This window comes from Mirounga angustirostris, unplaced genomic scaffold (genome assembly GCF_029215605.1).
Source record: "Mirounga angustirostris isolate CCGP_5_RB_7025 unplaced genomic scaffold, mMirAng1.0.hap1 SCAF_15, whole genome shotgun sequence".
In the NCBI taxonomy this organism is placed as follows: Eukaryota; Metazoa; Chordata; class Mammalia; order Carnivora; family Phocidae; genus Mirounga; species Mirounga angustirostris.
The window spans coordinates 28945711-28972645 of NW_026991723.1; the positions used below are offsets into that span (position 1 = coordinate 28945711).

Below are 26935 nucleotides of genomic sequence, written 5' to 3' on the forward strand. Positions count from 1 at the left end.
TTGGAGTATTAACAAAGTGAGAAGAGAAAAACTAAAATTGCGTTTGGTTCTGGCTTGCTAATTTTAGTCATTTACAAGAACCATTTTCCAGTCGTGTCTTCCATACATCCAGTGTTGAACATGGCTCTCATCAGATGTGTCCTGGATTGACTTGGTTGTGAGATTCATTTGGTTACAACGGTTCCTGTGTTTTCCTTCTCAGCCTTCCTTGGCTGGGAAGCCTGTAATTTGGCTGCAGACTCTTGAGGCATGGCAATTTGCTCAAAAGGTTAGGGGTCACATTACTGACTCCACGCCTTTTCTCATTTGTTAATTATTAAAGATGCTTTTCCCATAGACCAGACCCCAGTGGCTCTCCTCAGACTCTCCCTCACCTGTCCACTGACTCTGGGCACAACTGTGCACCAGACAAAGCTGATCTTACTGCTGTCCTACTCTGCCTGGCCGCCACCACTCCGCTCTCCTGTTGTTTCCACCCCCACCCCACCCTTGACCTTGCAGCAGTCGTGACTCTTGCCAAGGAAGATGCGAAGGGCCTTCTGCAAGGCTCCGTGCCTCTGGTCCCTGGGGCACTGCTGGGTTCCTGCGTTCTCTCTCTAAAGTGCTTTACTCAGTGTTAGTTAGCTTTCCTCTGACAGGCCTACAGGATGGAAGAGCTACGGTGGTGGGGTCAGAAGAAATCTCTGTTGGTTTTTATTGTTTGTGATTTATTATCACTTCTCCTCTTTTCTGGATTCATTGTTAAAGTCAAGCTCGTGCTGAGAAAAACGTGAAAATATATCATGTTGAGGAGGCGCTGACAGGCGTAGAATCTGATGTGGCTCTTTCTCCTAGCTGCTGTCTCCACAAACGGTAGAATTCCGGAGAAACGAGGATATCTTCTCCTACCTTCCTCATAAATGCCTCATTCCCTGGTCACAAAGACAGCCCATACTGATAGGGAGAAGCCCCAAGTATGCAACCCTCCATAGCCACAAGGAGATGTGCATGCCACAGGCTCTATGAGTCTGCACGATGCCTAACACTGTGTGTTCCACTTAAAACAATAAGCCTTTTAGGGGTGGCTCAGATGGCTTGTTTAAAGCTCTACTGAGCAGCACCTGAGTGGCTCAGTAGGTTAAGCATTGAAGGCAGACACTTAACCTTCAGCTCAGGTCATGATCCCAGGGCCCGGGGATCGAGCCCCATGTCAGGCTCCCTGCTCGGTGGGGAACCTGCTTCTCTCTCTCTCCCTGCTCCCCCCACCCCCCTGCTCTCTCAAATAAATAAATAAAATCTTAAAAAAGTTAAACAAGACTTTTGAAATTAGTCTACATGTGCACCTCTAGTATGCATGAAGTTTTCACCTCTGAAGTTTTTCTCAAAATTTTTATTTCTGATCCTTGAAGAACACAGCGGTCTTTTCCCACCCACATGTGGGAACTCATCCACTCGCAGCCACCCGAACCTGCCTCATGGAAAAGTGCCCCTCCTTTGAGAGTCCTTTGTCTCTGCCATACACCCACCTCCACCCAGAGGCTCAGCCTCCGCTGCTCCTCCATGCTGGGGCCTGAGACTCCCGGCGTGCCTGCTTCGGTCTCCAGTGGCCCCACAGGCTGGGAACAAATCCTTTCCCTCTCCCCTGGGCAGCTCCCTTCCCCGTGGCCTTCAGTATCTAGTCCAGACCTTCCCCCCTTCCCCGCTCTCCCTTCCTTCTCTTGCCTCCTGTCCCCCAGGGAAAACCGACGCCATCAGCCATGTTCTTCCTTCAGTTCTATCAACGCATCAACATCCACATCTCTCTGATCTCTCAGAGGCCTGAGAGCCAACCTGTCAGTCTCAGTACAACTAAAGACACATTTCTAGTTCCAGAGGTGGCAGCGAAAATGTGTGTGCATTGACGTAAATCTAGAACTTACGTATATCTAAGTGAGGTTTTCTGCCCATGAGGAAGAAGGGAAGGGAGGATCCATTTATGAAGGGAGAATGAAGTTCCCATCACTTGGGACTGTGAGCCAACGTCATGAATCTAGGGAAACTATTTTTTTCCTGAGGTCATTTTGCCCTTCTGATCACCAGATTCTGTAAACATATTCTAGTCTTTATATATATATATATATATATATTTTTTTTTTTTTTTTAAAGATTTTATTTATTTGAGAGAGACACAGCGAGAGAGGGAACACAAGCAGGGGGAGTGGGAGAGGGAGAAGCAGGCCTCCCACGGAGCAGGGAGCCCGATGCGGGGCTCAATCCCAGGACGCTGGGATCATGACCCGAGCCGAAGGCAGACGCCTAACGACTGAGCCACCCAGGCGCCCCCAGTCTTTATATTATTGGAACTCCTCTGCTTTGTTTGGTACTATTGACAAGTCTTCGTTCTGGGAATCTCTGTCACCTGGCTTTCCTGGCAGCCCCTCTGCCTCTCTTTTTTCTGGCTCTCCGGTGCCCCTCTGCTGTCCCTCCTCCATCGTCTTCAGGCTCTTCTCTTCGCCTGCCTCTTCAGAGCTGGTGTTCCCTTGGGGGCTCCGCTCTTTGCCACACATCCTCCTGGAGTGGTCTCATCTACACCCCCTGTCATGGGTAGGATTCCCCAAAAGCAGACCCTGAGACAAGATTCATGTGTAAGAGATTTATTAGGAAGTATGCCCAGGACAGGAAGTAGAAGCAAAGAGAGGGGGAGGAGGCCAAGCCAGGGTGCTATGATATCAAGTCAAGTCCCATAGGATGGCCCTGGAAGGTGGTGTGGGTCAGTCTCAGAGTTTTCCCTGCAGGGGTATGGCCCAGACTGTGGACACACCCCTGCATGTGTCCCCATTGCTTCGATAGATGTATGTTCCCAGGTACTTCCGACTCTTGTGTTTGCAGGCAAAACAGGCTTGGGCCACCCAAGAGCCACATCTGACCAAGAGTCATGGAGAGCATGCCAGGAGTTGATGTGCACACGGATGATAAAAGGGCCCCACGGATTGTGAGTGGCGTGGGCACCGCTGGCCATACCTTCCCTCTTTGCTGGAGGCTCCCACATCTGCAGGCTGGCTCCACTCTCCCTCAAAGATCAGAGGCAACTGCTTAGCGACCCATTTGACATCCTGTCTTCCTGGTGGCCCTACAGGCCTCTCACTGGTAACCCCACTCCCTGGGCCCCATCTGCTCGTCTCCTATGGTAGTGAGCTCATCCGTGGTGGCTCACGTTCCCACGCTTGTCCCAGGCCAAAAGTGGGGGCCTTCCAATTCCTCCTCCTCTCCGCTCCTTGCCCTGGGAGGGTTTCAGCCGGCACTATGAACTTTCCTCGTAAGTATTCTCAGCTGGGTCCTTCTCCATTCCTGGTACTGCTGTCTCCCTGGATTTGAGTCCCATTAATAACTCGCTGGTACCAATCCAACAGCCTCCGACTTGATCTTTCTGTTTCATCAAATCCACCTTCCTCGTCGCCGCTGGGGAGCTCTCCTTGAAACACCTTCTGATTCTGCCACCTCCTTGCTTAAAATTCTCCCAAAGCTTCCCTTCGCCTCCGGGAAAAAGCTCAGGGTCCTTAACATAGGCACAGTGCCGCACACCAGCTGTCCTGCCTGTTGGGACAGTCTCTTCTCTTCCCATCCTTTGCTTCACCCTCCAGCCGCCTCACTCGGTTCATACCCAACCCTACGGCATCAGTTTGCCGGGGCTGCCATAACAGACTACCACAGACCAGTATGTGCAAATGGACTTCCCCCGCTCCTGGAGGCTGAAAGTCCAAGATCGAGGTGTCAACAGGTTTGGCTTCTTCTGCAGCGTCTCTCCTTGGCTTGCAGGTAGCCCCTTCCCGCTGAGTCCTCGCACAGTCCCTCCTCTGCGTGTCTGCACTCCTGGGTCTCTTTGTATGTCCGAATCGCCTCGTCTGGTAAAGGGAACCGACCAAATGCCTCATTTTAACTGACCTAGCTATTTAAAGGCCCTGTCTCTAAATGGAGTCACCTTCTGAGGTACTGAGGCTTAGGGCTTCAACATAAAAATTTTGGAGAAATAGAATGCAGCCCATGACATCTACTGTCTACCTGTTCTTTCTTACCTCCTTGCCTTGTCTTCATGTTGTCTCTATTAGAATAGCCTCCCCTTGTCATACGACTCCAGATCATCACGATTCAGCACATATATCACTGTGTTCCAGAAGTCTCAGGCTCTCCCCTGACAAGATAAGTGCATGACCCTCCTCTGTACCCCCAAATGCTCTGGTTGTATCTCTATCCCTGATCTTACTATGTTATTTGATAATTATGTTTAGAATGAGCCACGTAATATTGCCAATATTTGACCATTTTTAACCTATAGAAACAGCAGTTTCACATGGTCTAACCTAATGCATCTTTCTTCTGGGTCATAAGCCTTTTGAACCTAGGGACTGTGTCTTTTTTTTTACTTCTGTATACCACAGGTTTGGGCACTGAATGGGTACTTGATAAATGTTGAAGAAACGAATGTCATAGAGGACACAGTCTGTGTTCCTGAGGTTCTTTCTATCTTATTTACATAGAGTTGAAATACTGGTCTCAACACAGTAGATAGAAAAACCCTAGGCTGCATCCTCCGAGTTCTAAGGCCTGAGAGGTTACTATTGGTAGGCTTGGCTAGAAAGGGCCGCTGGGAAGGTGTGAGGTTTGAGCTGGGATGGTTAAGAAGGGCTAGCATCGAGACTGGGAAAGGCTGGAAGGAAGGGAATTCAAGGAGCAAAGCCTGGCAGGCATAAACAGTAGATTAATTGTGGAAATGGGCATTAGGTGAGAATGAGCTTCCTGGGGAGGATAGCCATCAGGACCTGTGAGACCGAAGGGGGCCAGGGAAGGACAGGCTAAGTAATGGAGTTCCTTAGAGGTCAGTTTCAAGAGTTTGCATGTGACCATCCAGGCACTGGGGAGCTATTTTCTGTTCCAGGAATGACATAATGAAAATGGGAGTTCTGGGAAGATTACCCAGCCTGTGAGATCACACTTGATCAGAGAGACAGAGTCTATCTAGAAGCCAGATGGAATTGGGTGGCCATTTCAGGAACCCACACCTGGGTTTAGAAGAGTTTGAGATGCTCTTTCTGATTGGCCTGAGGCTCTAAGTTGCTCATTTGGCGCTATTCAAAACTGGTTGAAGTGTCAATACAGCTTCAAAGAAGGCTTCTAATAATATGATGTAAAGCTTTCTCTGATCGCAGATAAGGATTGACCCAGTAAAGGAAGTGGTTGAATATGTGGGCTTTGTGAAGTTTGTTATGACTTTAACAGAGTGAAGGGCAACAGTCCCAGTTCCTGCTTGGCCAAAGCCTGGTCTGTCCTGCCTCATTTTAGAGAAAAACCGTCTGAGAATGTAGGCCTGGGCTCTCTCCAGAGCTTGTTGGTCTTCAGGTCTCAAGCCAGGAGAGTAGTCTAGGATTTAGAGAGTAAGCTTGGAAGCCAGAGTGGCTGGATTTGAATCCCATCCTGACTCCTCAACTTGCTGTGTGACCTTTAGAGAGTTACACAAGCACAATGAGCTTTGGTCTGCTCATTATAACATGGGAATATAAACACAATAGTTTCTACTTTATAGGTGAGTGGGGGGGGTACTGTGATGAATACATATAAATCAGAATACATGTATTGGGTTGAATCACAGAGAATTGACATTTTGGTGGATCTAAAATGGCTCAGTATTGTCAATTTCCAATGGTTCATCCTATAGTAAATACTCAACACGTGTTAGGGGCTGTCATCTAGACCCTCTGACACCCGGTCAATGTTTGCCCAACAGGTGACAGAGGGCACAAGGACGCAGCCCCTGCAGCTAGCCCCACTCTCTCTTCTGGTTTATTCTGGTTTCTAGCTCTTCTTTCACTGATGCCACCCTCCCCTGGTGACCACACAGGCAACCTGCTCCCATTTCTTTACCCACCAGAGCCTGGAAACACCTACCTTTCCTCTTGACAAACTTGCAATTGGCTAGAATGCTCAAAAAGTTAATTGTATTAAGAAGTTAAGAGGATGTTTAAAAAGGGAGGGGGTGGGGGAAACAAGAATGCCTGGTTACAAATGAAAAGATGGGATTAAAAGCAAAAACAAACCAAAAAAAAGTTTGAACATGAAACAAAGATGCTCAAACTAATAGCTAGAGGTAAGAATTAACTTGGCACTGCATCTGAGACAAATGGAATCTTCATACCTTCCTGGAACCTACTTGTGGTCTAATCTCTACATTAGGGCCAGGCTGGTGTCCCCTCTGGCTCCACTTGGTACAATTTCCCCAGCATTCTGTGCAGAATCTGACCACAGCCCTAAGAAGAAAGCAATTCTTGCCTCTATGGCTTTGAGAGTTCTTACCTGGGTTCCAACCACTGACACTGGCCTGTGGAGTTCCTGAGGTCTCTCCGTGCGTATCCAGCGATTCTTACACTCCATTCTCCATCTCTCAGGCCTGGGGACCACTTCACCCCCATTTTTTCTGTCTAATTCTTTTTGGAACCACACTCACTAGCAAGCTAGCTGTGTGGACAGCATCTACCCTTCTGTGACAGGACGGGGCTGTACCTGTGCCAACATTTTCTGAAAAACTTGAAGGCTCTCAGCTAGCCAGAAACAGACTGCTTTCCTGTTCTGAAGGCCAGCTCTATCCCCCCGAACTGCCCACTCAGTTCCTGTTTCCTGTTGGAGGGAATCCCTCAGTTCTCACTTCTTCTACCCAACAAAGATGACAGACATGTCCTGAATATTTGAACTCAAATAACACTCCCTGTTCATTTTTCTAGACCATTCCCTGGTTACTCATCACTCAGGTATTTCTAAGGGAGGGATGGAATTCTCCTTGATAGGCCCCTAATTACATATTTACTGTATGCGGTGTTTCATTTTTGCAATTACATTTGGTAGGGTTTTTTAAATCTAGAAAAACATAAAGAAGAAATAAAACAGTTCATAATCACTGCCTAGTTAAAAGTACATAACAGGAAAACCCAAACAGTTTAGAAAGGTGCACAATTTCATCCCCACCATTGTAGTCTTCACCCTAAGATAATCACGGCTAGCGTTTCCTTGTGAATTCTTCTGAAAATAAATTTTGTAAGTATATATGCATACTTCTGTCTTGCCCTGTGTGGCACTGATTCATTATAACCCTATTTGCCTGTGAAATATTTTCCTTAAAAAATAATTCATATACATAAACCGATCTGTAATAATTCACTCTTATTTTGCCCATCCTCTGAGGACGTTTCATTCACTCAGCCAGTCCTAGCATGATATACATTACATTCTTGGCTAATGAGTGTTAGTTTCCCATTCAGAAAAACTCTCGTCCTCCCTGTACCCTTCCCCCTGATACTGCCATTTCGTTTGTGTTTTGGCCAATAGTTTTGACCCAGAATGGCTGAGAAAAAAACAATGCAGGTATTTGCATGCACCTGCTGCAAAGACACAAAAGAAGAATCTTCTACTACATGTTAAAATGCAGTTTTATAGGTACACCTGGGTGGCTCAGTCGATTAAGCGTCTGCCTTTGGCTCAGGTCATGATCCCAGGGTCCTGGGATCAAGTCCCACATCAGGCTCCTTGCTCAGCAGGGAGCCTGCTTCTCCCTCTGCCGCTCCCCCTGCTTGTGCTTGCTCTCTCTGACAAATAAATAAAATCTTTTTAAAAATGCAGTTTTATAGGGGCTTCTTCCTCTTTCATGTCAATGGTTGAGGAGAGAAAAAGCTAAAAAGAGGGATTATGTTTCTGCTCAAGATTGCGCTGGAGGTTCTAGCCAAGGTAGTTAGGCAAGAAAGTGAAATAGAAGGCATCCAGGTTGGAAAGGAAGAAGTAAAACTCTCTCTTTTTGCAGATAACATTATGTTATCTTAGGAAATCCTAAGAATCCTCCTTGCAAAAAACTGTTAGAACTAATCAACAAGTTCAGCAAGGTTACAGGGTACAAGATCAATATACAAAAGTCCATTGTGTTTCTATACCTAGCTATAAATAATCTGAAAATGAAATTAAGAAAACAAATTCATTTACAGTAACAAAGAATAATTAAATACTTAGGAATAAATTTAACACAGAAGTGCAACACATATACTGGACACTACAAAACATTGTTGAAAGAAATTAAAGAAGAACCAAATAAATGGAAAAAGTCTTGTGTTCATGAATTGGAAGACTTCAGATTGTTAAAATGGCAATACTCCATATACTGATCTATGGAACCAGTGTCAAAATTTCAGCTGCCTATTTTTTTTTGCAGACATGGACAAGCTGATCCTAAAGTTCATATGAAAATTCAAGGGACCCAGAATGAATAGCCAAAACGATGTTGAAGAATAACAGAGGTTGAGGACTCACACTTTTCAATTCCAATACTTACCACAGAGCTACAGTAATCAACATAGTGTGATACAGACATATAGACCAATGGAATAAAATTGGGAGTCTAGAAACAAACTCTTCTTTCTTTTATGGTCGGTTGGTTTTTGACGAGGGTGCCAAGACCATTCAATGAGAGAAAGAATAGTCTTTTCAACAGATGGCCATGGGACAACTGGATATCCACATGCAGAAGAATGAAGTTAGACCTTCTGCTTCATACCACAAACAAAAATTAACTGAACATGGATCAAAGACTTAAATGTAAGAGCAGAAACTATAAAACTATTAGAAAAAAAAAAAATCACGGGTATAAGTCTTCATGGCCTTTGGATTAGGCACCAGTTTCTTAAAGTACAAGTGACCAAAGGGGGAAAACAATCAATAAATTGGACTTCATCAGAATTAAAATCTTTTGTGTTTCAAAGGGCTCCATCAAGAAAGTGAAAAGACAACCCACAGAATGAGAGAAAATATTTGCAAATCATATATCTGAGGGGACTTGTATCCAGGATATATAAAGAACTCCTACAATTCAACAATAAAAAGACAAATAACTCAATTGAAAAATGGGCAAAGGATCTAAATAGACATTTCTCCAAAGAAGATACACAAATGGCCAATAAGCACATAAAAAGATACGTGACACTACTTACCATCAGGGAAATGCAAATCCAAACTTCAGTGAGGTATCACTTCATTCCTACTAGGACAGTATCCTGAAAAGTAAGAACAAGGGCTAGGAAGGTTTTGGAGAAATTAGAACCCTCCTACACTGTTGGTGGGAGTGAACTGGTGCAGCTCCTTTGGAAAGCAGTCTGACAGATCCTCAGAAGGTTACATGTATGGTTATCATTCAGCCCCGCAACTCTACTCCTAGGTATTTACCCAAGAGAAATGAAAACATAAGTTCACCCAAAAACACATACGCAAATGTTCATAGAAGCATTATTCTTAACAGCCAATGGTGGGAACAACCCTAATGTCCATCAGCAGATGAATGGATCAATAAAACGTGTTCTGTTCATACAATGGAGTATCATTCAGCCATAAAAGGGAATGAAGTACTGTTACGTGCTACAAAAATGGAGGCACCTTGAAAACATTAGGCTAAGTGAAAGAAGCCAGTCACAAAAGGCCACATGCTGTATGATTCCATTTATCTGAAATATTCAGAATAGGCAAAACCATAGAGACAAGAAGCAGATGAATGGTTGTCAGGGACTGGGGTGAAGGGAGAATGGAAAGTGACTGCCAGTAGGTGTGGCATCTTCTTTCTGGGGTGATGAAAATGTTCTGCAGTTAGGTACTGGTGATGGTTACACAACCTTACGAATATACTGAACCCAGTGAATTGTACTTTTTTTTTTTTAATGGTGAATTTTATGATATGTGAGTTATATCTCAATTTTTTTAAAGAAAGAAGGATTGATGGAAATCATTGGGTATTTTGTAACATCTTATAACATCGTCTCAGCCTTAGCAGGGTTGAGTAGCAATGTCTGAAGGAGAGATGGCAGATGAAATTATGGCAGGAGGCAGCTAGTGTCCTCAGGGCACCAGAGGGGACCCAAGGAGCCATTTCTAGCGTTGGATGCCTAGAAGACATCTCCATAGTGTCTGTGGTATCACCACCCCACCTAGAAAGCATCCCTCAAGCACAAGTACATATGCATGAGTGTGTGTGTATGTGTGAATTTGTTTCCACTACATGCTCTACCTTCCATTTTTTTCTTAATAATATAATCCTAATTGTTGTTCTGTTCACAGCACATGTAGGTTTTTTTGAATGTTCCGCAACTAACTGTATAACTGCCTGTTAACCATTGGACATTTTGGCGATTTCTAGGTTTTTGCTTTTACAAACAATGCTGTGGTGAATGGTCTTACTGTTAATGCACAGCCTGTTAAATATAAGACCTAAGTCGTACACAGTTGCCCGTGAGACTGGGAAGAGAGCTGTTCTGCCAACTACTTACCCTGTTTTATATCCTGGTATGTACTGGGCTGCAAACCCAGGCAAGGCTCCACCCCCTGTGGCTCCCAGTCCCGAGCGCTGTGCTATCCTCCGCCCAGCAGGGAAAAGTCCTTCCTCAGCTCCCACAGACCATCTGCTCCACTTTGAGTCATGAGACGAACCCTTCCACTATCTCGGCACACAGCACCACGCGTGCTGTTGGTGTTCAAAAAGTGCTTCTAGCCTCCCCTTACAAAATGAAGCTGGTGCTTGTCTCATTTGCCTCTTTCCAGGATAGAGTCGTGGGTTTTGTTCGATGAAGTACAAGAAAGGTTTTCCCTTGCTACCTTTTCTCCTTTTGCCTCCCGTAATTTCCAGGTTCTCTGTATTCCTGTGTTCTGAATGTGTGTGGCCAACTGACAGCTCACGTTTCATTATGATCACCCTAGCCCTGCATAGGGTGCGGGGCTCCTTTTAACCTGGCTTATGAGGATTCCAGCTCAGGTTTAGCCCGTATGCACCTCTCTCTCCTTCGCCCTCTCCCCCAGACTACAACACTGGAAACAGGATAATGAAAGCCTCTTACTGCTTGAATCCTATATTCTTAGGTTAAATCTATCCCCAGATACATGCGGTTGGGTAAAGTTCAGTTAAGTTTCCTCTAATTCATTTAGGTATTTGTTGGTTGGTTGGTTTTAATCAGAATCACCCTTGATGCTGATTTGGCATGACCAAGGCTGCAGAGCAAACCTACTAACTCCACTGCAGGGATGAATACTGGTTTACATCTAAATGCTGCAGCTGAAATTATTCTGGGCCATTTTATCTCTGAAAATCATAGAATATTAGGGTCAGAAAGGACCTTAAAAGTGATTTCCCCTAACCTCCCATATCCCTGACAGATACCACCCAGCTTCTATGGAAGATTTCCAGGACCTGGTTCTCCCTGCTCTGGAAAGCAGCAGTTTCCCTGTTGAGTACACCCATCTTACAGTGGCCTTCCTCCGACTGGCCCTGAACCTGCCTCCCTGTAAGGCCCACCAGGTCATCTCATTTACTGCCAGAGTTGCACCGGATTTGCCTTGTTCTGCGCCAAACAAATCCACATATTTGAAGACCACGGTCTTTCCTTTCCTGGTCACTAGGTCACAAGTTTTGGAAATTTGTCATACATAATACAAGGTGGGGAGAACCCTTGCGTCCTTGGGCTTGGTCCGTTGTTGTTGTCTTTGTTGATAGTGGCCTTCTCCAAATGTGACACCTGAACTGAACACAGCACTCTGTTTGAGGTTTCGCGTGTAAAGAATGCAGTGGAACTCTTACTGCTTCTCTTGTCTGGCTGGGCCAGAAAAGAACGGACCAGCACGGGTCCAGTCGGATGCACTCACACATACACCGTATTTCATTTTTAAACCAGTATGATAAACCTTCTTGTGGTGGTCTTACTACTCCAACCCCCTCGCATTTTTCTCTCCTTAGTAACATTCACTGAGTGCTTCCAATGTGCCAAACACTGTTCTAACCACTCTACATACGTTATCTCATTTAGTCCTCAAAATGGCCCTATGAGATTGGTACTGGCCATCTTCCTTCCCATGTGGTAGATGAGGAGACCGATGTGTAGAGGTGTTAAGCATTGGGCCACGTTTCCACAGCTACTAAGTGGCAAGCCGGGATGGAAGTAGAGGAAAGTCTGGCTCCAGAGCCCAGTCGTGACCCCTGTTCCCCATGCTGTCTGATCCCCTCCCCAGCAGTCCTTCCTGCTACCTTCTCACTGCTCCTGTTGAGCCCAGTGTGGTTATTATTATTATTATTATTTTTAAGATTTTATTTATTCTTTTGAGACACAGAGATAGAGAGGGAGGGAGAAAGCATGAGCAGGGAGAGAGGCAGAGGGAGAGGGAGAAGAAGGGTCCTCGCTGAGCCGGGAGCCCGATGTGGGGCTCAATCCCAGGACCCTGGGATCATGACCTGAGCCGAAGGCAGACACTTAACCATCTGAGCCACCCAGGCGCCCCAGTGTGGTTATTATTTTGGAAGCCACATCAATCACCTCTTGCTGCATGTTGAGTTTACAGACAATTTAATATACTAAATCTTTTTCATAGGCCAAGGCTTAATTTTTAAAACCTCTGTCCTTCTTAACTATTGTCATATTAATTTTGGATCTTCATTTTAGCATGTGCTTGCTGTTCTTGACCGTGGGTGCTGCCAGTCAACCAGCTAGACTCCCAGCTTGGACTGAAATGCAAATCTGTTACACGGGTACATCATCATTCCTTGGGCTCAGCCCTAAGTACTGCTCCCTCCTGGTTCTAGCAAGTAATTAATCAACAGCCTCAAGCTCTGAGTTCTGTTTTTTACCCGACAAGCCATGAAACAACCACCATACACTCACCACTTCTACATCCATTCTGCCGGCTGTCCTCTAGAAGTCAGGATGCCTGATGCCCACAGTGAATTTCTGGAAGTGGCCCTCTGGATACTCTGACGCCTGTAGTTCATCATTTTCTGTTCTAAGCGCTCACGAGCTCTCTGTTCAATAACCCAGTCGCAAATTTTGCCTTCCTTCCTCTTAGCCCCTCTTCCTTAGCAAATCAGAAGAGCATTTGTCTGTCCCCACCAGTCCCTCCCCCATTGTCTCCATGATGATTCCCCCAGGGGTCTGTGATTGCCGGTGGAAGCTTTCAGAGCTGAGGCAGGTCGGGACTCTTGAAGGGAGTCCCCTGTCCCAGACGTCAGTTCCCACAGAACAATGCTCATTCCACTGTGTACATCATTCTCCTTAGCGGGAAGGTTGGAGCGAAGTGGGAGTCAAGTAGTTCTGTTGGTTCTGTCACCTCTTACCAGTTGGTCTTTATGCTCCGAACTTCTAAAGCCCCTTTCATTGTCCTGGACATTCTCCATTAGCATCAGCTCATTCTGACTTTTTGCCTTCCCAGCAAGGATTTTACAGCTTCTGGGCTCTTGTATTGAGCTTTGCTTTTTGTTTTTGTTTTGTTTTCTTTCTCCAGCATTCCCCCCCCTTCCATCTTTTGAACACTCCTCTGAAAATTCGCCTTCTGGAAACATTCTGTGCAGTCAGAGTGGGGTCTGTGCCCTCCATTTTCTCCTTGTCTCCTTTGAAAACAGGTCCAGATTCTCTCTTGCTATGTTGAATGTGGTAATATACAGCTCAGACCATTGTATTCATCTGTTCTTTGTTTTTTTCCTCTGGGATTTTGTTTCTTAGGTATTTCTGATTTATGGCCACTCAAAACCTGAGGACTGTTTTGGTTTTGTACTGATTCTCATTACCTCCTGCTTTTCTAAATTTCATCTTTCATGTCCCTACCCTGCTTATCAAAATTTGTGGACTCTGTTTGTGTTTTCTGCAGTTCTGCTAACTACCGAATCTTTCCTTGTCACCTTTTTCGGCAGCTGACCTCTCCTTCTATAGGTTCCGACCACTGGCTCCTTTCACCATCAGGGGGACGGAATATACCGTCCTCGCTTTTCTCTGGCTCCTTGGAGGGAAGCCTCTTTCTGTCTCAGATCATCTTAGCAATTGCCTTTTTCAACACCAGAGCAATATCCTGCTGTGTCGGCTCCAGGATAATGGTCCCTGACGGGGAAGAACCTTCAGGTTGGATAACTGTTAAATCCATTGTGAAAAGCACACAGAAAATCAAACTTGCCAAACAGTAGCTCTGACACGATACATCATTAGTTAAAGGTGTGCACGACTTTCTGTCTGCTTCTCTCTGCTAGTGTAGTCAGTGGGCAAGAATGCACATTTTATAGATGGGAACATTGTTGCAAAAACAAATGGAGGATCTAAGATCCGTGTACTTCAAATCATTCCGCCTTCCTTTTTTACCCAGAAATGTAAAAGTGGTGTAGACTGTGGGCTTGTGTGTTGGGAATCTGCCCAGCTCTAGCTCGCTGCAACTTTAGGCAACACCTGAAATCTGTTGTTTCTTTCTGTTTTCTGATGATTCCGCAAGGAGCAGCTTGAAAGACCAACCTCTGAAGGGTTTACACTCAAAATTCGGTTTTGCAAAGGAAAAGGTGGAAGGGCTCATATATGTGCCATGGCTTCTTTAAAATACTTTTTATTTTGGAATGATTTTAGACTAACGAGCGGTTCCTAAAACGAGGTCCTGTGTACTCTTCGCCCAGCTTCGCCTTATGAGAACATGTAGGACTTCGCCTGTCAGAGGCAGGGTTGGCGGCATTCCCTGAAGTCCAGTCGGAATGCATGATGGCCAGAAAGCAGCATTCATGCTGTGCTTACCAGATGCCAACAGGAACTCTGGCTAAGTGCTATTAGATGCTGCAGCAGCCTAATGAGGTGTCATGGTCATGATCACTGTCTGTCCCCTTTCCATAGATGAAGGATCGGGCTTCATGGGGTTGGGTGTCTCAAGTGGCACTTAAATGGCAGAGTCAAGATTCACCCCGAACTCTTAACCAGTGTGTGAGGTTGCTTCCCCCCGTAGGTCTCACATGTGCACTTGGGGCTCAGCGAAGTACCATGAGACCAGTTTCTTCACTTCCTCCATTATGGTGGGTGAGTGAGGTCCTGCTCCCCACCCTTCACACCTTGTGATTTGGCTGTGACTATAGACAGACAAGCAGGTTGAAATGCTGAAGGGATGTTGTCTCATCTCTTTCTGTCTCATGTCTGCGGTGCTTAGTCTCTGGCTCAGGCACCACAGTAGTAGCGAATTTATAGATGAAGATATCTCGTGGCTCTCGCTTCTATGGCCAAGGGGTATGAGATGCAGAATGCTGGCAGACGGCCCGTCTGGGCTGTGGCGGGGCAGTGGGTGTTCGGACCCAAGCGGACACACCTGGGCACATTTCAGAGGCATTTTCCCAAATCCCACCTTTGGTGATACTCCTGCAGAATCAGTCCTTTCTTCAGGAGGTTTGATTCTAAGTCAAATCACTGTGTATCAAATACCACTGCTATCTGACAGCTCTTTAAATGTCCATATTGCTTCTGAGCGCGGCGGAAAGCCAGGAGGCAGGAAGGGAAAGGTCATGCTAATCTTGGTTGTTACATTCGGTGCCAGGTACAACAGAAACCAAGGGCATTTAAGCTCAAATGACCTTGGTAACTTGATCTCTCACATTCCATGTATTCCAGCTAAGGAAATAAACACTGGTGTGTAATGTTCAAGAGATGCTTAACACTTTTACGTTTACAAGGTGCTTCCAAATTATCTGAGCCTCATCACGCTCTCTGTATGTGAGGAAACTGAGCTTCGGGGAGGGTAAGCAACTTGTCTCAGTTTCTCCACTTATATTCGGCACAGCCACCGTGGGGGCCCGGATCTTGGGGAGGCCTCAGCATTGAGCAAGGACTCTGGTGTTCCGTGGACCTGGGTTCCAGCCTCAACTCTGCCACTAACTAGCTTTGTGGCCTTCTCCAGGCCTCACTTTCCGGTGCTTTAAATGGGCGTACTCATAGTACCTGCCCCAGGTACGTAAGAAGAGCTTGGCAGAGTACCTGGCATGGGGGGATAACAGGAAATGGTAGCTGATAGTATTAGTTCAATTCTCCATCCATTAGGAATGAATCTGGCCATAATTAATAGAATACTAAAGCAATCTTGACTTAAACTTAACAACGAGAGTTCCTTTTCTCAGACAATAACAAGTTTGAAGGCAGGCAGTCTTGGGCTGGCCAGCAGCTGAATGATCCCATTGAAGACTACGTTCTTTCATTTGATGGATTTTGGCCCCCATAGCATATTGACTTACTGTCTCCTGGTTGCAAGGTGGCCGCTGTACCTCCATCTACCAATCATACTTCCGTCTATCGTAAGGAAAGCAAAAGCTTTCCCGGAACCCCACCTCATCTGCTTTTGTCTCATTGGCCTGGACCATGTCTTCTGACTATTCATAGCTGCCAGGACACTTGGAAAGTGAGCATTTCACTTTTCAGATTTAATAGTATAAGAGGCAAGAAAGAAGGTGGATGAGAATGGGACTGAGCCAGTGGTGTCTGCCACAGTTCTTTCTGCCTCTCCCAGCGTCATTTAAAAAACATACTTCATTGTGCAGAGGGCTTCGTTAATCCTCATCTTGTGTTCAGGGCACGTGAACAGCAAAGCTCCTTTCCTAGACTGATTCCCTTTTATTCTCACAAAACGTGTACTGCTTTGCGTGCATCTATTTTTTCTTAACTTTCTGATTGAAATGTAACATACATAGGTATTTCTGGATGGCTCAGTGGATTTCTACTATGTATCCTAGTGAAAGCACCACTCAGATCAATATATAGAACATTCCCAGCATCTCAGAAACCTTTCTCCTTTTCCCTGCTCTGTCAATACTCACCCCCAAGGGTAACCATTATTCTGGTTATTCTGGTCTCTATCCCCATTGGTCTCTTTTGTTTGTTCCTTGACCATAATTATTTAAATGGAATCATACATTGGCATGTAGTCTTTTTGGGTGTGTCTTCTGTCGCTCACCTGTGAGACTCATGTGTTTTTGCATGATGGGGGAGTTGATTTGTTCCCTGCTTTCTCTCCGTGCTTTGTCTCTCTGCCTAGACCTGGGATAAGTTGCATCATGAGGGCTGGAGTAGCACAGAAATGGAAGTCACCTTTTCCCCACTCATGGAGTATCTTTTCCTTGTAAAAACCACTCCCTTTGATTTCTCATAAAGCTTGCCTGCGCCCTGCTCTCTCCAGCACGACGTCTACTTTAAAAGGAATCTCTTGGGGACTTGTGTATTTGCCTTGGATGCTGTCAGCATAAAAGAATTTTCTCGAACACTTCTTCATTTGGAGAAGGTGAAAGAAGAAAGTAAGAGAGGGACGCTTTCTGGAAGGACATATTTAGGCAAAGGGGAAAAAAGCACCAACTACAGGCGTCACTAGGAACTTGAGCTAGAAGCCAGCCTTTGGAGCCAAGATTTACGTCGGTCCTCTGTGTCCCTCCCCTTCTGATAGTCTCAGTACAAAGCTTAAGGTGTAAGAAGCTCACAGCAAGTCTGTCCCTCTTGGGGCTGGGAAAGCTGGTTTGAATTTAGGCCAACTCTGAGAAGCCGTCCTCCTGCCAAGGCTGAGGGTGGTGGGCTTTGCCTATCAAAGCCAGGGTGGTTTTCTTTATAAAAACGCTCAGTCCCAGGACAAACTTGAGAGCAGGAATAAAGCTGGTGCTTTTCAATGGAGTCTTAAATGAAGATGAAAGAGACTAGTTATTGCTGCAAGTATGGTCATGTATGTAAGTCAGGGATCAAGCACAAAAATTGAAAGTATGCAGTTAGCTCTGGTGGCCAGTTGTTGTCTCTACTTTAGGAATCTGCTGATCCCGTGCCTTCTGTCTGCTGAGATAATGTACTGGAATACTCTGCAGAGACTTAATCAGGGATTCTTGCTTGGCAGCTAGAACACACTGCAAAGGTCATAACTGGCAAGGTGGGCCATCCTCAGGCACTTCCATTCGGGTCCAGCATCCTGACACATTTGTGTCCGTGAGCACATGGGATTAAATGGATGAACCACTGAGATTCATTGCCTCTAACATCAGATGACCAACCTTGAATTTAGCCCTATTTATTGCTAACAACTTCAGAATATTTTATTAAGTTTATTGAGTAATTTTTGTAGCTCTGGCTCTTGCTAGGGGCTTTGCGTATATTATCTCAATTATTCCCCACAGGAACTGGGGCGTTGGGTGGGATTATTTCCGGTTTGCAAGTGAGTAAATTGAGGGTAAGAGAATTTAAGTCATCTACCAGTAGGTAGCAAGTAGTAAGAAGTGGGGTTGAGATTCAACACCAGGTCTCTCGGATTCCAAAGGCCATGTACCTTGTAACACCACACTACTTTTGAAAAATAGGATCCCCCCTTTCTGATGTGCCAGCCCGATGGTCAGCCCTTGCCTCCCCTCACCCCAGGTCATGCTCTTCAGGCTGTTGAGCCAGTAAGTGACTGGTTTTAGAATAGCTGAAAGTTGTAAGTACGTTGCCACTCATTTTGATTTTAGCTAGTTGTTGAAGCTTCATTATTACCCAATTATATTTTTTAAAGGAATTTTTTAAAATACTTAAAGCTATAGGGGCACCTGGGTGGCGCAGCTGGTTAAGCATTCTACTCTTGGTTTCAGCTGAGGTCATGATCGTAGGGTCGTGAGATGGAGCCCCGCATCGGGCTCTGTGCTTAGTGGGGAGTATGCTTAAGACTCTCTTCCTATCCCTTTGCCCCCCACCCCAGCTGTTCTCTCTCTTTCTCTCTCAATTAAATAGATAAATCTTAAAAAAAAAAAATACTTAAAGCTATAGAGCAAAATGGAAAGCACCGTGATAGATAATAAGGAGACATTGGTTTCAATGCTGATGTTACCACGACTCAAAACAAGCTATGAGACCGGGATGCAGTCTTAATTTCTATGTGGCTCAGTTTCCCTCATTTGTGAAATGAACAAGTTAAAGTGTATGCTGGTAAGGCCTGTACCTGTTCTAAAAACATGGGCCGCTATGGCTTTGTTTTTGTATTTTGATATTTTAAAGTGGCTTCAGAGTACAAATATTTCTTAGATCTTAACTGCTTAAATGCAAATTAAGAGAAGTGGATAACATTGGGGCTTTCAGGATTTTTTTTAAAAGATATTAGTTCTTTGCCCTTCCAAGTAAGGCTGCATTTTCCATTGCATTTCCCAGTCCATCACTCCTACCAAAAGAAAAGCCTGTACGTTCTTAAATAATTCATATTGCAGCTCAGATTCCTTGAGGGTCTGGCAAGCTTTAATCTTGGATAAAATGATGTAAAATATTGCCAATAGCCAACCGCGGGTTGCCAACCCAAATATAAATCCCTCCTTGTTCAATATATGAATTTATAATATAAACTGTTTTAAATTATACCTGGTACAATTGAATAGACCTCAGACACTGTTGAGCAACTTTGAAAATAAGAAATTAGATGATATTATGGTCTAATTATTGAAAAATGTGCATACTTAAACAAAATTTTACTGCATCATTTTAGACCCAATAAAGAGAAGACTGGCCACGTGAGTGACTCAGGATCATCTGTCATCAAACATGGGCTCAATCCCGAGAAGGTCTTCATGCAGGTTCATTATTTAAAGGTAAGAGCATCTAAGCGACAGAAGTCAGTTGTTACGGGGCAACACTCTTTAGGTTATACATGTAAACATGTAAACATGGCCGGGGCAAAACAAAGAGACTATCCACACTGTAATGTCATATGACTGGGCAGGTATCTGAGAGTCCAATATTTAAAACACTTCATATCCCAAAAATGAGACATGAATCAGTTTCCCTGCCCTGTACTTCCCTTCTCTCTGCTTCATGTCGGTTTTGGAGAGCCAAATCTTAAAATTGCTGTTAGGTTCCAAGGAGAAGACAGGAGGTATAAGGAAGTATTTTACGTCGCAAAGGCTTTTCCTGCTAGCTGAGGGAGACAGCTGGGCCCCTCCTCGCTTTCGGTCCATGATGGACATTAGGCTTCATGTAAGCCGAGGAAAAACCAGATGGTGATACCATTAACAGAAGGGTTGAAAGCAAAGTAGCCATTCAGCCCAGGACAGGTCAGACAGAACATTCTCTATGTGCAGAAAGTGCTGGTGGGAAGTTAGAGTTGGCTACGTCGTAAGCAGCTTTCTCGTGAACCCATGATAGACATCTTTTTTTTTTTTTTCTTCCTTTCTTCTAGGGCTATTTCCTTCTCCGGTTCCTTGCCCAAAGACTTGGAGATGACACCTATTTTGCATTTTTAAGAAAATTTGTGCACACATTTCATGGGCAGTTGATTCTTTCCCAGGTAATTTATGAGTCGTCATGAGTCCATGGTATGTAATTGGAGGGAGTGTGACATGTGGGGACTAGGTTATGTGAGTATCAAAAAGTAGGGAAAAGATTTACAATTTAATGCAATAGGAAAAGTAGGGAGTTAATGAAGTGAACACAGGGAGGTGTTGTTTTGGGGAGGGTGATCTCACTATAGCTTTGGGACAGACTGTAACCCAAAGCTGTCCTGTGCACAGGGATGTGGATAGTTGCACCTTACGTGACCTTAAAAACAAAAACAACGCAATCCTGCTCTTCCCTTTACCTGGAATGATCTTTGCAAGGTTGGCTCCTTCTTATCCTTTTGTCTTAGCTTGAATACCACAATCTCAGAGTCGCCCCTGCTGAACATCTATGTACCCACCGTGTTATTCTTTGCCCTTTGCCCTTGTCATTGCCTTCATTGTCATTGCCATTATTCATAATTATATTGTCATTGGTGGATCCATTTGTTTTTTTCTATCTCCTCCATTCTGTGCATAAGCTCAACAAGGCCAGACCATGTTCTTTATCTCACCAGTACTAATATACAATCGGCACACCGTACATGCACCATATATATTCGATCAACAAATCGATTAATAACAAGATACACTGAAATATTCAGACAGCCTGGCCACCAAACTATCAGAGAGAGGCACTGTCAACTTATACTGGTGTTGGGCCAAGCTGCACATAGCAAGAAAGTTAGCAAAGAGGGAGAGGCTCTGAAAACAGTGCTCATAACTGACAGAGAATAGAGGATGCAGCCTTAACACCGATTGGTCCGATGGGTATTCTTGATATTTGACAGTGATGCTCATGCACAGTTTTGAAGTCACAGTGTCCACTGTGTTAGCTGTGATGTATGTGCGTGTACAACCAGAACACATACAGTGGGAGTAGCGTGAGTGTAACAAGATGAGATGACTGTTCCTTGCTCCTACGTTCTTTTTTTCTTTTGGTTGGAGGGAAAGGAGGGTCTTCCTAAACATATATTTGGAAAGGCATCTTGAAAATAGGCTCAGAAATCTTATATGCTTGGTGGACCGATTAGCCCAAACTCCCACTGCCTAAAACCACTGCGCACTGAGATACTGCAGTGTTAAATGAGCATGTTGCCCGTCCTGTGACTTCTGAGGTGCTGATGTCAACTTCCCGTGGAATGCTTAGTGCCTCCTCTACCAGGTCACTCAGGTTTTCTTTTATCTTTTCTGAACAACAGCTTTATTGGTTTTTCATGACAGCTTTATTGAGATATACCATATATATTCATATACCATGTACCATATGTATATTCATATACCATAAATTTCACCCTTTTAAAGGGTACAAATCAGTGGTTTCAGTATATGCACGAGGTTGTGCAACCCTCACCACTCTGCCATTTTCAGAATATTTTCATCAGCCTCACAAGGAGCCTCATACCCATTAGCCATCACCGCCCCACTCCCCCCGAACTCCAGCGCCAGGCAACCACTAACCTACCGTCTGTCTCGGTGGATTTGCCTCTTCTGGGTGTTCCACATAAATGGAGTCATAGAATACGTGGCCTTCCGTGCTGGATTCTCTCATGTAGCGCAGTGTTCTAGGTTCATGTGGTAGCACGGAGCAGCACTTCATTCCTTTCTTTATGTCAAGTTTTACTTTTTAAACTTTGGTAAAACATAAAAAAATTTACCTTTTTAACCACTGTAAAATGTATAGGTCAGCACATTGAGTACATTCACATTGTTGTGCAACTATCAGCACCAGGCATCTCTAGCATGTTTTAATCTTCCCAAATTGAGACTTGGATCCATTAAACAATAACTCCACCTTGTTTCCTTCTCCCCTGGCCCCTGGCAACCGTCACTCCAGTTTCTGTCTCTAGGAGTTTGACTGCTCTAGATACCTCATATAAGTGGAATCGTACAATATTTGTCCTTTTGTGACTGGCTTATTTCACCAAACGTAATGTCTTCAAGGTTCATCCATGATGCAGCACGTGTCAGAATTGCCTTCCTTTTTAAGACTAAATATTCCAGTCTTCTCTGCACTGGGAACAGCTCTCCTGCCACAGGCCCTCATCCCCTAAAAATGTCCGCCTGTGCAAAGTTCGTCTCCACCCCCTTCTTGGTCAGGAGCACCTCTTAGCTGTTGAGCTGATCACTGTCTGCAATGGCGCTAAAACCACCAGGAACACTGACAGATGAGAACCTCAGCTGCCTGGCAGCCCCACGTCCCCTGACCTCACTTATTTCCAGCCGCAGCTTCCAAACCAGTGCCATTTCAAGGGACATGCGCACAGCAGCCAAGTTCATTGGGGCTGGGGCTGCCACGGTAGGGGTGGCTGGCTCTGGGGCTGGAATTGGGACTGCGTTTGGGAGCCTCATCATTGGTTATGCCCGGAATCCCTCTCTGAAGCAACAGTTCTTCTCCTACGCCATTCTGGGCTTTGCCCTCTCGGAAGCCATGGGGCTCTTTTGCCTGATGGTGGCCTTTCTCATCCTCTTGGCTATGTGAAGGAGCCGTCTCCACCTCCCAAAGGTCTTTCTCCCGTGTCTTGTCTGCCCTGTATGTTCCTTTTCCTATACCTCCCCAAGCAGCCTGGGGAAAGTGGCTGGCTCAGGGTTTGACAGAGGGAAGATAAATAAATACTGTATTAATAAGAAAAGAAAGACTGAATATTTCATTGTCTGTATATGCCATATTTTGTTTATCCATTCATCCGTTGATGGATGCTTGGGTTATTTACGCATTCTGGCTCTTGTTGATAATGCTGCTATGAATATTAGTGTACAAATACCTGTATGAGTTCCTGCCTTCCTGTCTTTTAATTATATTTGAGGAACTGCTATACTGTTTTCCACAGTGGCTGTACCATTTCACATTCTCACCAGCAGTGCACAAGTGTTCCTATTTCTTCACATCCTTACCAACAGTTGTTCTGTTTTTTAAATAATAACCATCCTAGTGGGTGTGAAGTGGTATCTCACTGTGGTTTTAATTTGCATTTCTCTGATAGTTAATGATGTGGAGCATTTTTTTTAAGTAGGCTCCACACTCAACTCTTGAACTCATGACCCTGAGATCAAAGAGATGCATGTTCTACCGACCTACCGAGCCAGCCGGGTGCCCGGATGTTGAGCAGTTCTTCATGTGCTTATTGGCTCTTTCCTTTTTTATATCTTCTTTGGAGAAATGTCCATTTAGATTCTTTGCCAATTTTTTAATTGGGTTGTCTTTTATTTTTGAGTTGTAGGAGTACTTTATATATTACAGATTCAGGTCCCTTATCAAATATATGATTTGCAAATATTTTTTCTCATTTTATGGGTTATCTTTTCACTTTCTTGATAATGTCCTTTGTAGCACAAAAGTTTTTAGTTTTGATAAAGTTCAATTTATCTTTATCTTTGGTTGCTTATATATTAGCTATCATATGTAAGAAACCATTGCCTAATTGAAAGTTATGAAGATTTACTCCTGTTTTCTTCTAAGTGTTTTATAGCTTTAGCTCTTACATTTAGGTCTCTTATCCATTTGAGTTAATTTTTGTATATGGTGTGAGGTAGGGAATCTAACTCCATCCTTTTGCATGTGAATATTTAGTTGTCTTGTGACCATTTGTTGAAAGATTATTCTTTCCCTCCATTGAATTGTCTTGGCATCCTTGTTGAAAATCAGTTGACCTTAAATGTAAGAGTTTATTTCTGGACTATTAATTCTATTCCGTCAATCTCTATTTCTGCAAGTACCACAGTAAGTTTAGAAATTATTGCTTTTCAACTGAGACATACTTATTGTAAAAAAAAAAAAAAATTCCAGCAATTTGTAAAAGTACAAAGAAAATGTGAAATACTATTTAAAATCCCGCCACCTATAAATACCCATAATTAATATTAGGTGAACTTCATTCCAGAAATTACACTATTCTCTCTTTTTTTGTATGTTACATGATATGTATACATTCATGATATGTATGTATATGTGTACACACATATAAAGATACAAAGGTATATGTAGAAGTAATTTTATAAAGGTAGGATTATATGTGCTTTTTCATTAAGTGTTTTCAATTTTATTTTACTTGAATTTAACAAATGAAAAAGAAACTAAAGTGAATGCAAAGAACTTTCCTGAACTTTGGATAAATATAAGAGAGATCATTTCCTAAAAGATTCTTCCATAGTCAAGAAGGATGATTACAAAAAAAATCTTTGAGGTTGAAATTGTTATTTTTTTCCTCTTTAGCTATTTATTCCATTTTTAGAAAGCGTCAGTTTATTCACTTCTGTAAAAGCTGAGGAAATTAGCAGTTATGTACTTCTACTTTTCCCTCAATTCAAAATTTTTCATAATTAAATATTTTTATAGAGTCAAGCTTTATATCATTTGTTATATGTGCTATAACCATACTTTTCATAGTTTTATAGTCTTAGCTCTAGATTTAAAGGACTTCATTTTCACCACCAGTCACTTTGCCATGCTTTTATATTCATGAATGCCTTATTTTGATTCCATTTTTTGTTGGCTGAATTTTGTTATCAAATTGATGTTTAAGTTGCAGACTCACTGCTTCTGTGATTTTTGAGTTCTTATGTGCTTGAGAATGTTTGTTGCCTTTATATTTGAATCACAAACTGGCTGGATATAGTATTCTCCAGTCACATTTTCATTTTCTCAGAACTTTGTGGCTATTGCTTAACTGCCTTCTGATTAATAATGTAGAAACTTTTTTTTAAGATTGTATATATTTATTTGAGAGAGGGAGAGAGAAAAAGAGAGAGAGAGGGTGGGGGAGGGAGGATAAGAGGGAGAGGGGCAAGCAGACTCCATGCCTAACATGGAGCCCAACTTGGCGCTCGATCTCAAGACCCTGAGATCATGACCTGAGCCAAAATCAAGAGTCAGCCGCTTAAGGGACTCAGCCACCAGGTGCCCTGCTGTGGAAACTTTTGAAGTCAGCCTACTTTTTCCTCTTTATGCCACTCAGATGACAGAAGAATTCTTTCTTTGTCTTTGACATTTAGTAATTGACTCAGAAAATAGCTTGGTGTTATGAGTCTGCATCAGTTTTATTTTTCCTGCGAAGGAGTGTGCACTTCCAGTCTTACCTTCTGTCCTTCCTTCTTTCAGCGAAATTGTCTTAATTGTATGTTTGAACACATTCAGGTTTTTCTCCCTTGCGGGGTTCTGGATTTCAAGGTTGCCAGTTATCCTTGTGTTATATCATCTTTGTCCTCCATACCTTTCATTTTCTAATTGCTTTCATCTTTTTCTTCTTCATGGCATGTGTTTATCTCAAGTGACATTATTTTTATTATTAATGTTATAACATTATTATTAATTTTTTCTTTAATGTCTACATTTTTCTTACTTTTTTGTGTTATTAATTGTCATGTACTGGTATTATTTTGGTCCTTAATTTATTTTTTATTTTTTATTTTTATTTTTTTTTAAAGATTTATTTATTTATTTGACAGAGAGAGACACAGTGAGAGAGGGAACACAAGCAGGGGGAGTGGGAGAGGGAGAAGCAGGCTTCCCGCTGAGCAGGGAGCCTGATGCAGGGCTCGATCCCAGGACCCTGTGATCATGACCTGAGCCAAAGGCAGATGCTTAACGACTGAGCCACCCAGGTGCCTCTGTTTTGGTCCTTAATTTATTTCCTTTGCTTTGAAATCTCTCTTTTCATCTCATTTTGTTGTTTTATCATCTTGTTTCTGAGCTTTCATTTTACTGACTTTATGTTCTTATTATGATCTTTTGTTAATTTGTTTTATAGTGTAAAACATTCATAGAGAATTTTCTTCTGTTCCTTGCATTATGTTTTCTTCAAGACTGGATTCTTTGTCTTTTATCCTATGTTTCTTAGTTCTGCTCTCTCTTTATGTGGGTTTTGTTACATTAATTTGCATAGTTGCCATACTTTTCTTCTTGCTCATTCTCAGCATGCGTAGCCCTGTCCTGACCTATTATTTATTCTCATATGTATTGGAACATTATTCTTGATTTCTTTCCCAACTTGTCGGAGACATGTTTTCTTTCCCTCTGAGCTACAGTTTGAAGCTTGGATGTTCTGCATGGTGGAGCTTGAGGGGAAGAGCTCCACTGGGGCTGCATACAGCTTTTGTTGCAAGAATTTGGCTTCACGAACTCTTAAAATTATTTTAAATGTTCCAGCCAAGATTCTCTTTACCTGATTTGGGTGCATCTTTTTCCCCACTGCAGGTACTCTCTCAATCCATATTGTTCCTGCAGTTCAGTGTGGAGCTCTAGAAGCTCTACAGTTCATCAAAGAGCATCTTAGTTGTTTATTTCCCAGCTTTTGCTCATCTCTCTCCAGTAAACATTTCTAGTCCCTTAATGGTCAAAAAAAAAGAAAAAGAAAAAGAAAAAAGAAAGAAAGGAGGAAAGATAAAGATATTCCTGTTTCTTTCCAAATGTGTGGGTATTTGTGAGAATTTGCAGGGTTTGGGCAATTCACCAGTCCCACTACTGCTAAGCATGAGGTTGGGGGTGGTGCAGAGTGAGGGCTGGAGGCTCTGTTGGAATCTTATGTCTCTTTCCTTAGTTGTCTCCTTTTGAAGTTTATGCCACGAGGCCGTCCTTCTTTCCTTATTTGGATGCCTCTGGTGACATTTCTGCCCCCTCCTTTTTTTTTTAGTGGATTGGGTTTTTGTTTATATTGCTTGTTAGTGATGAGGAGGGCTGTGATCTAGTTTCTTTGCTCAGAAGTCCTTCAATTTCTTCTTTTTCCAGTTTGCTTCTTAATCTTTTCCCTTGTGAACACCCCACCCACCCAACATTTTGGTTTATCACCGTCCCAGTCCCCACTGCAGGTTAACAATGACTTCTTCCCAGACAATTCACGTCTCAGT

The 26935-nt window shown here is 43.5% G+C and overlaps 2 protein-coding genes and 1 long non-coding RNA gene across 24 annotated transcripts in view; 2 read left to right on the forward strand and 1 right to left on the reverse strand.

Moving 5' to 3' along the window:
• Positions 1-26935, forward strand: part of AOPEP (aminopeptidase O (putative)) — a 354373-nt gene that overhangs the window by 205127 nt on the left and 122311 nt on the right. For 20 of the 22 annotated variants that reach the window (XR_010407860.1, XR_010407861.1, XR_010407862.1 and 17 more), the window contains 2 exons: positions 19267-19369; positions 19957-20064. Coding sequence is in view for 10 of the 22 variants with exons in the window: in XM_064579971.1 (XP_064436041.1) it covers positions 19267-19369; positions 19957-20064 (211 nt within the window). In the remaining 12 variants the exon portion in view is untranslated. Of the gene's footprint in view, positions 1-2847; positions 2985-8200; positions 10562-19266; positions 19370-19956; positions 20065-26935 lie in introns of those variants that run through there. The other 2 variants (XM_064579980.1, XM_064579981.1) reach the window with 2 other exon arrangements.
• Positions 1650-6445, reverse strand: LOC135362756 (uncharacterized). The gene is made up of 3 exons (XR_010407872.1): positions 6304-6445; positions 2980-3860; positions 1650-2585 (listed from the first exon to the last, which is right to left on the reverse strand). It is a non-coding gene; the product is annotated as an uncharacterized LOC135362756 (long non-coding RNA).
• On the forward strand, positions 21731-23348 carry LOC123849613 (ATP synthase F(0) complex subunit C2, mitochondrial-like). Its single transcript, XM_045882357.3, is given in 1 exon segment — positions 21731-23348. A coding segment is annotated over 1 exon segment (549 nt). The 5' UTR covers positions 21731-22025; the 3' UTR covers positions 22575-23348.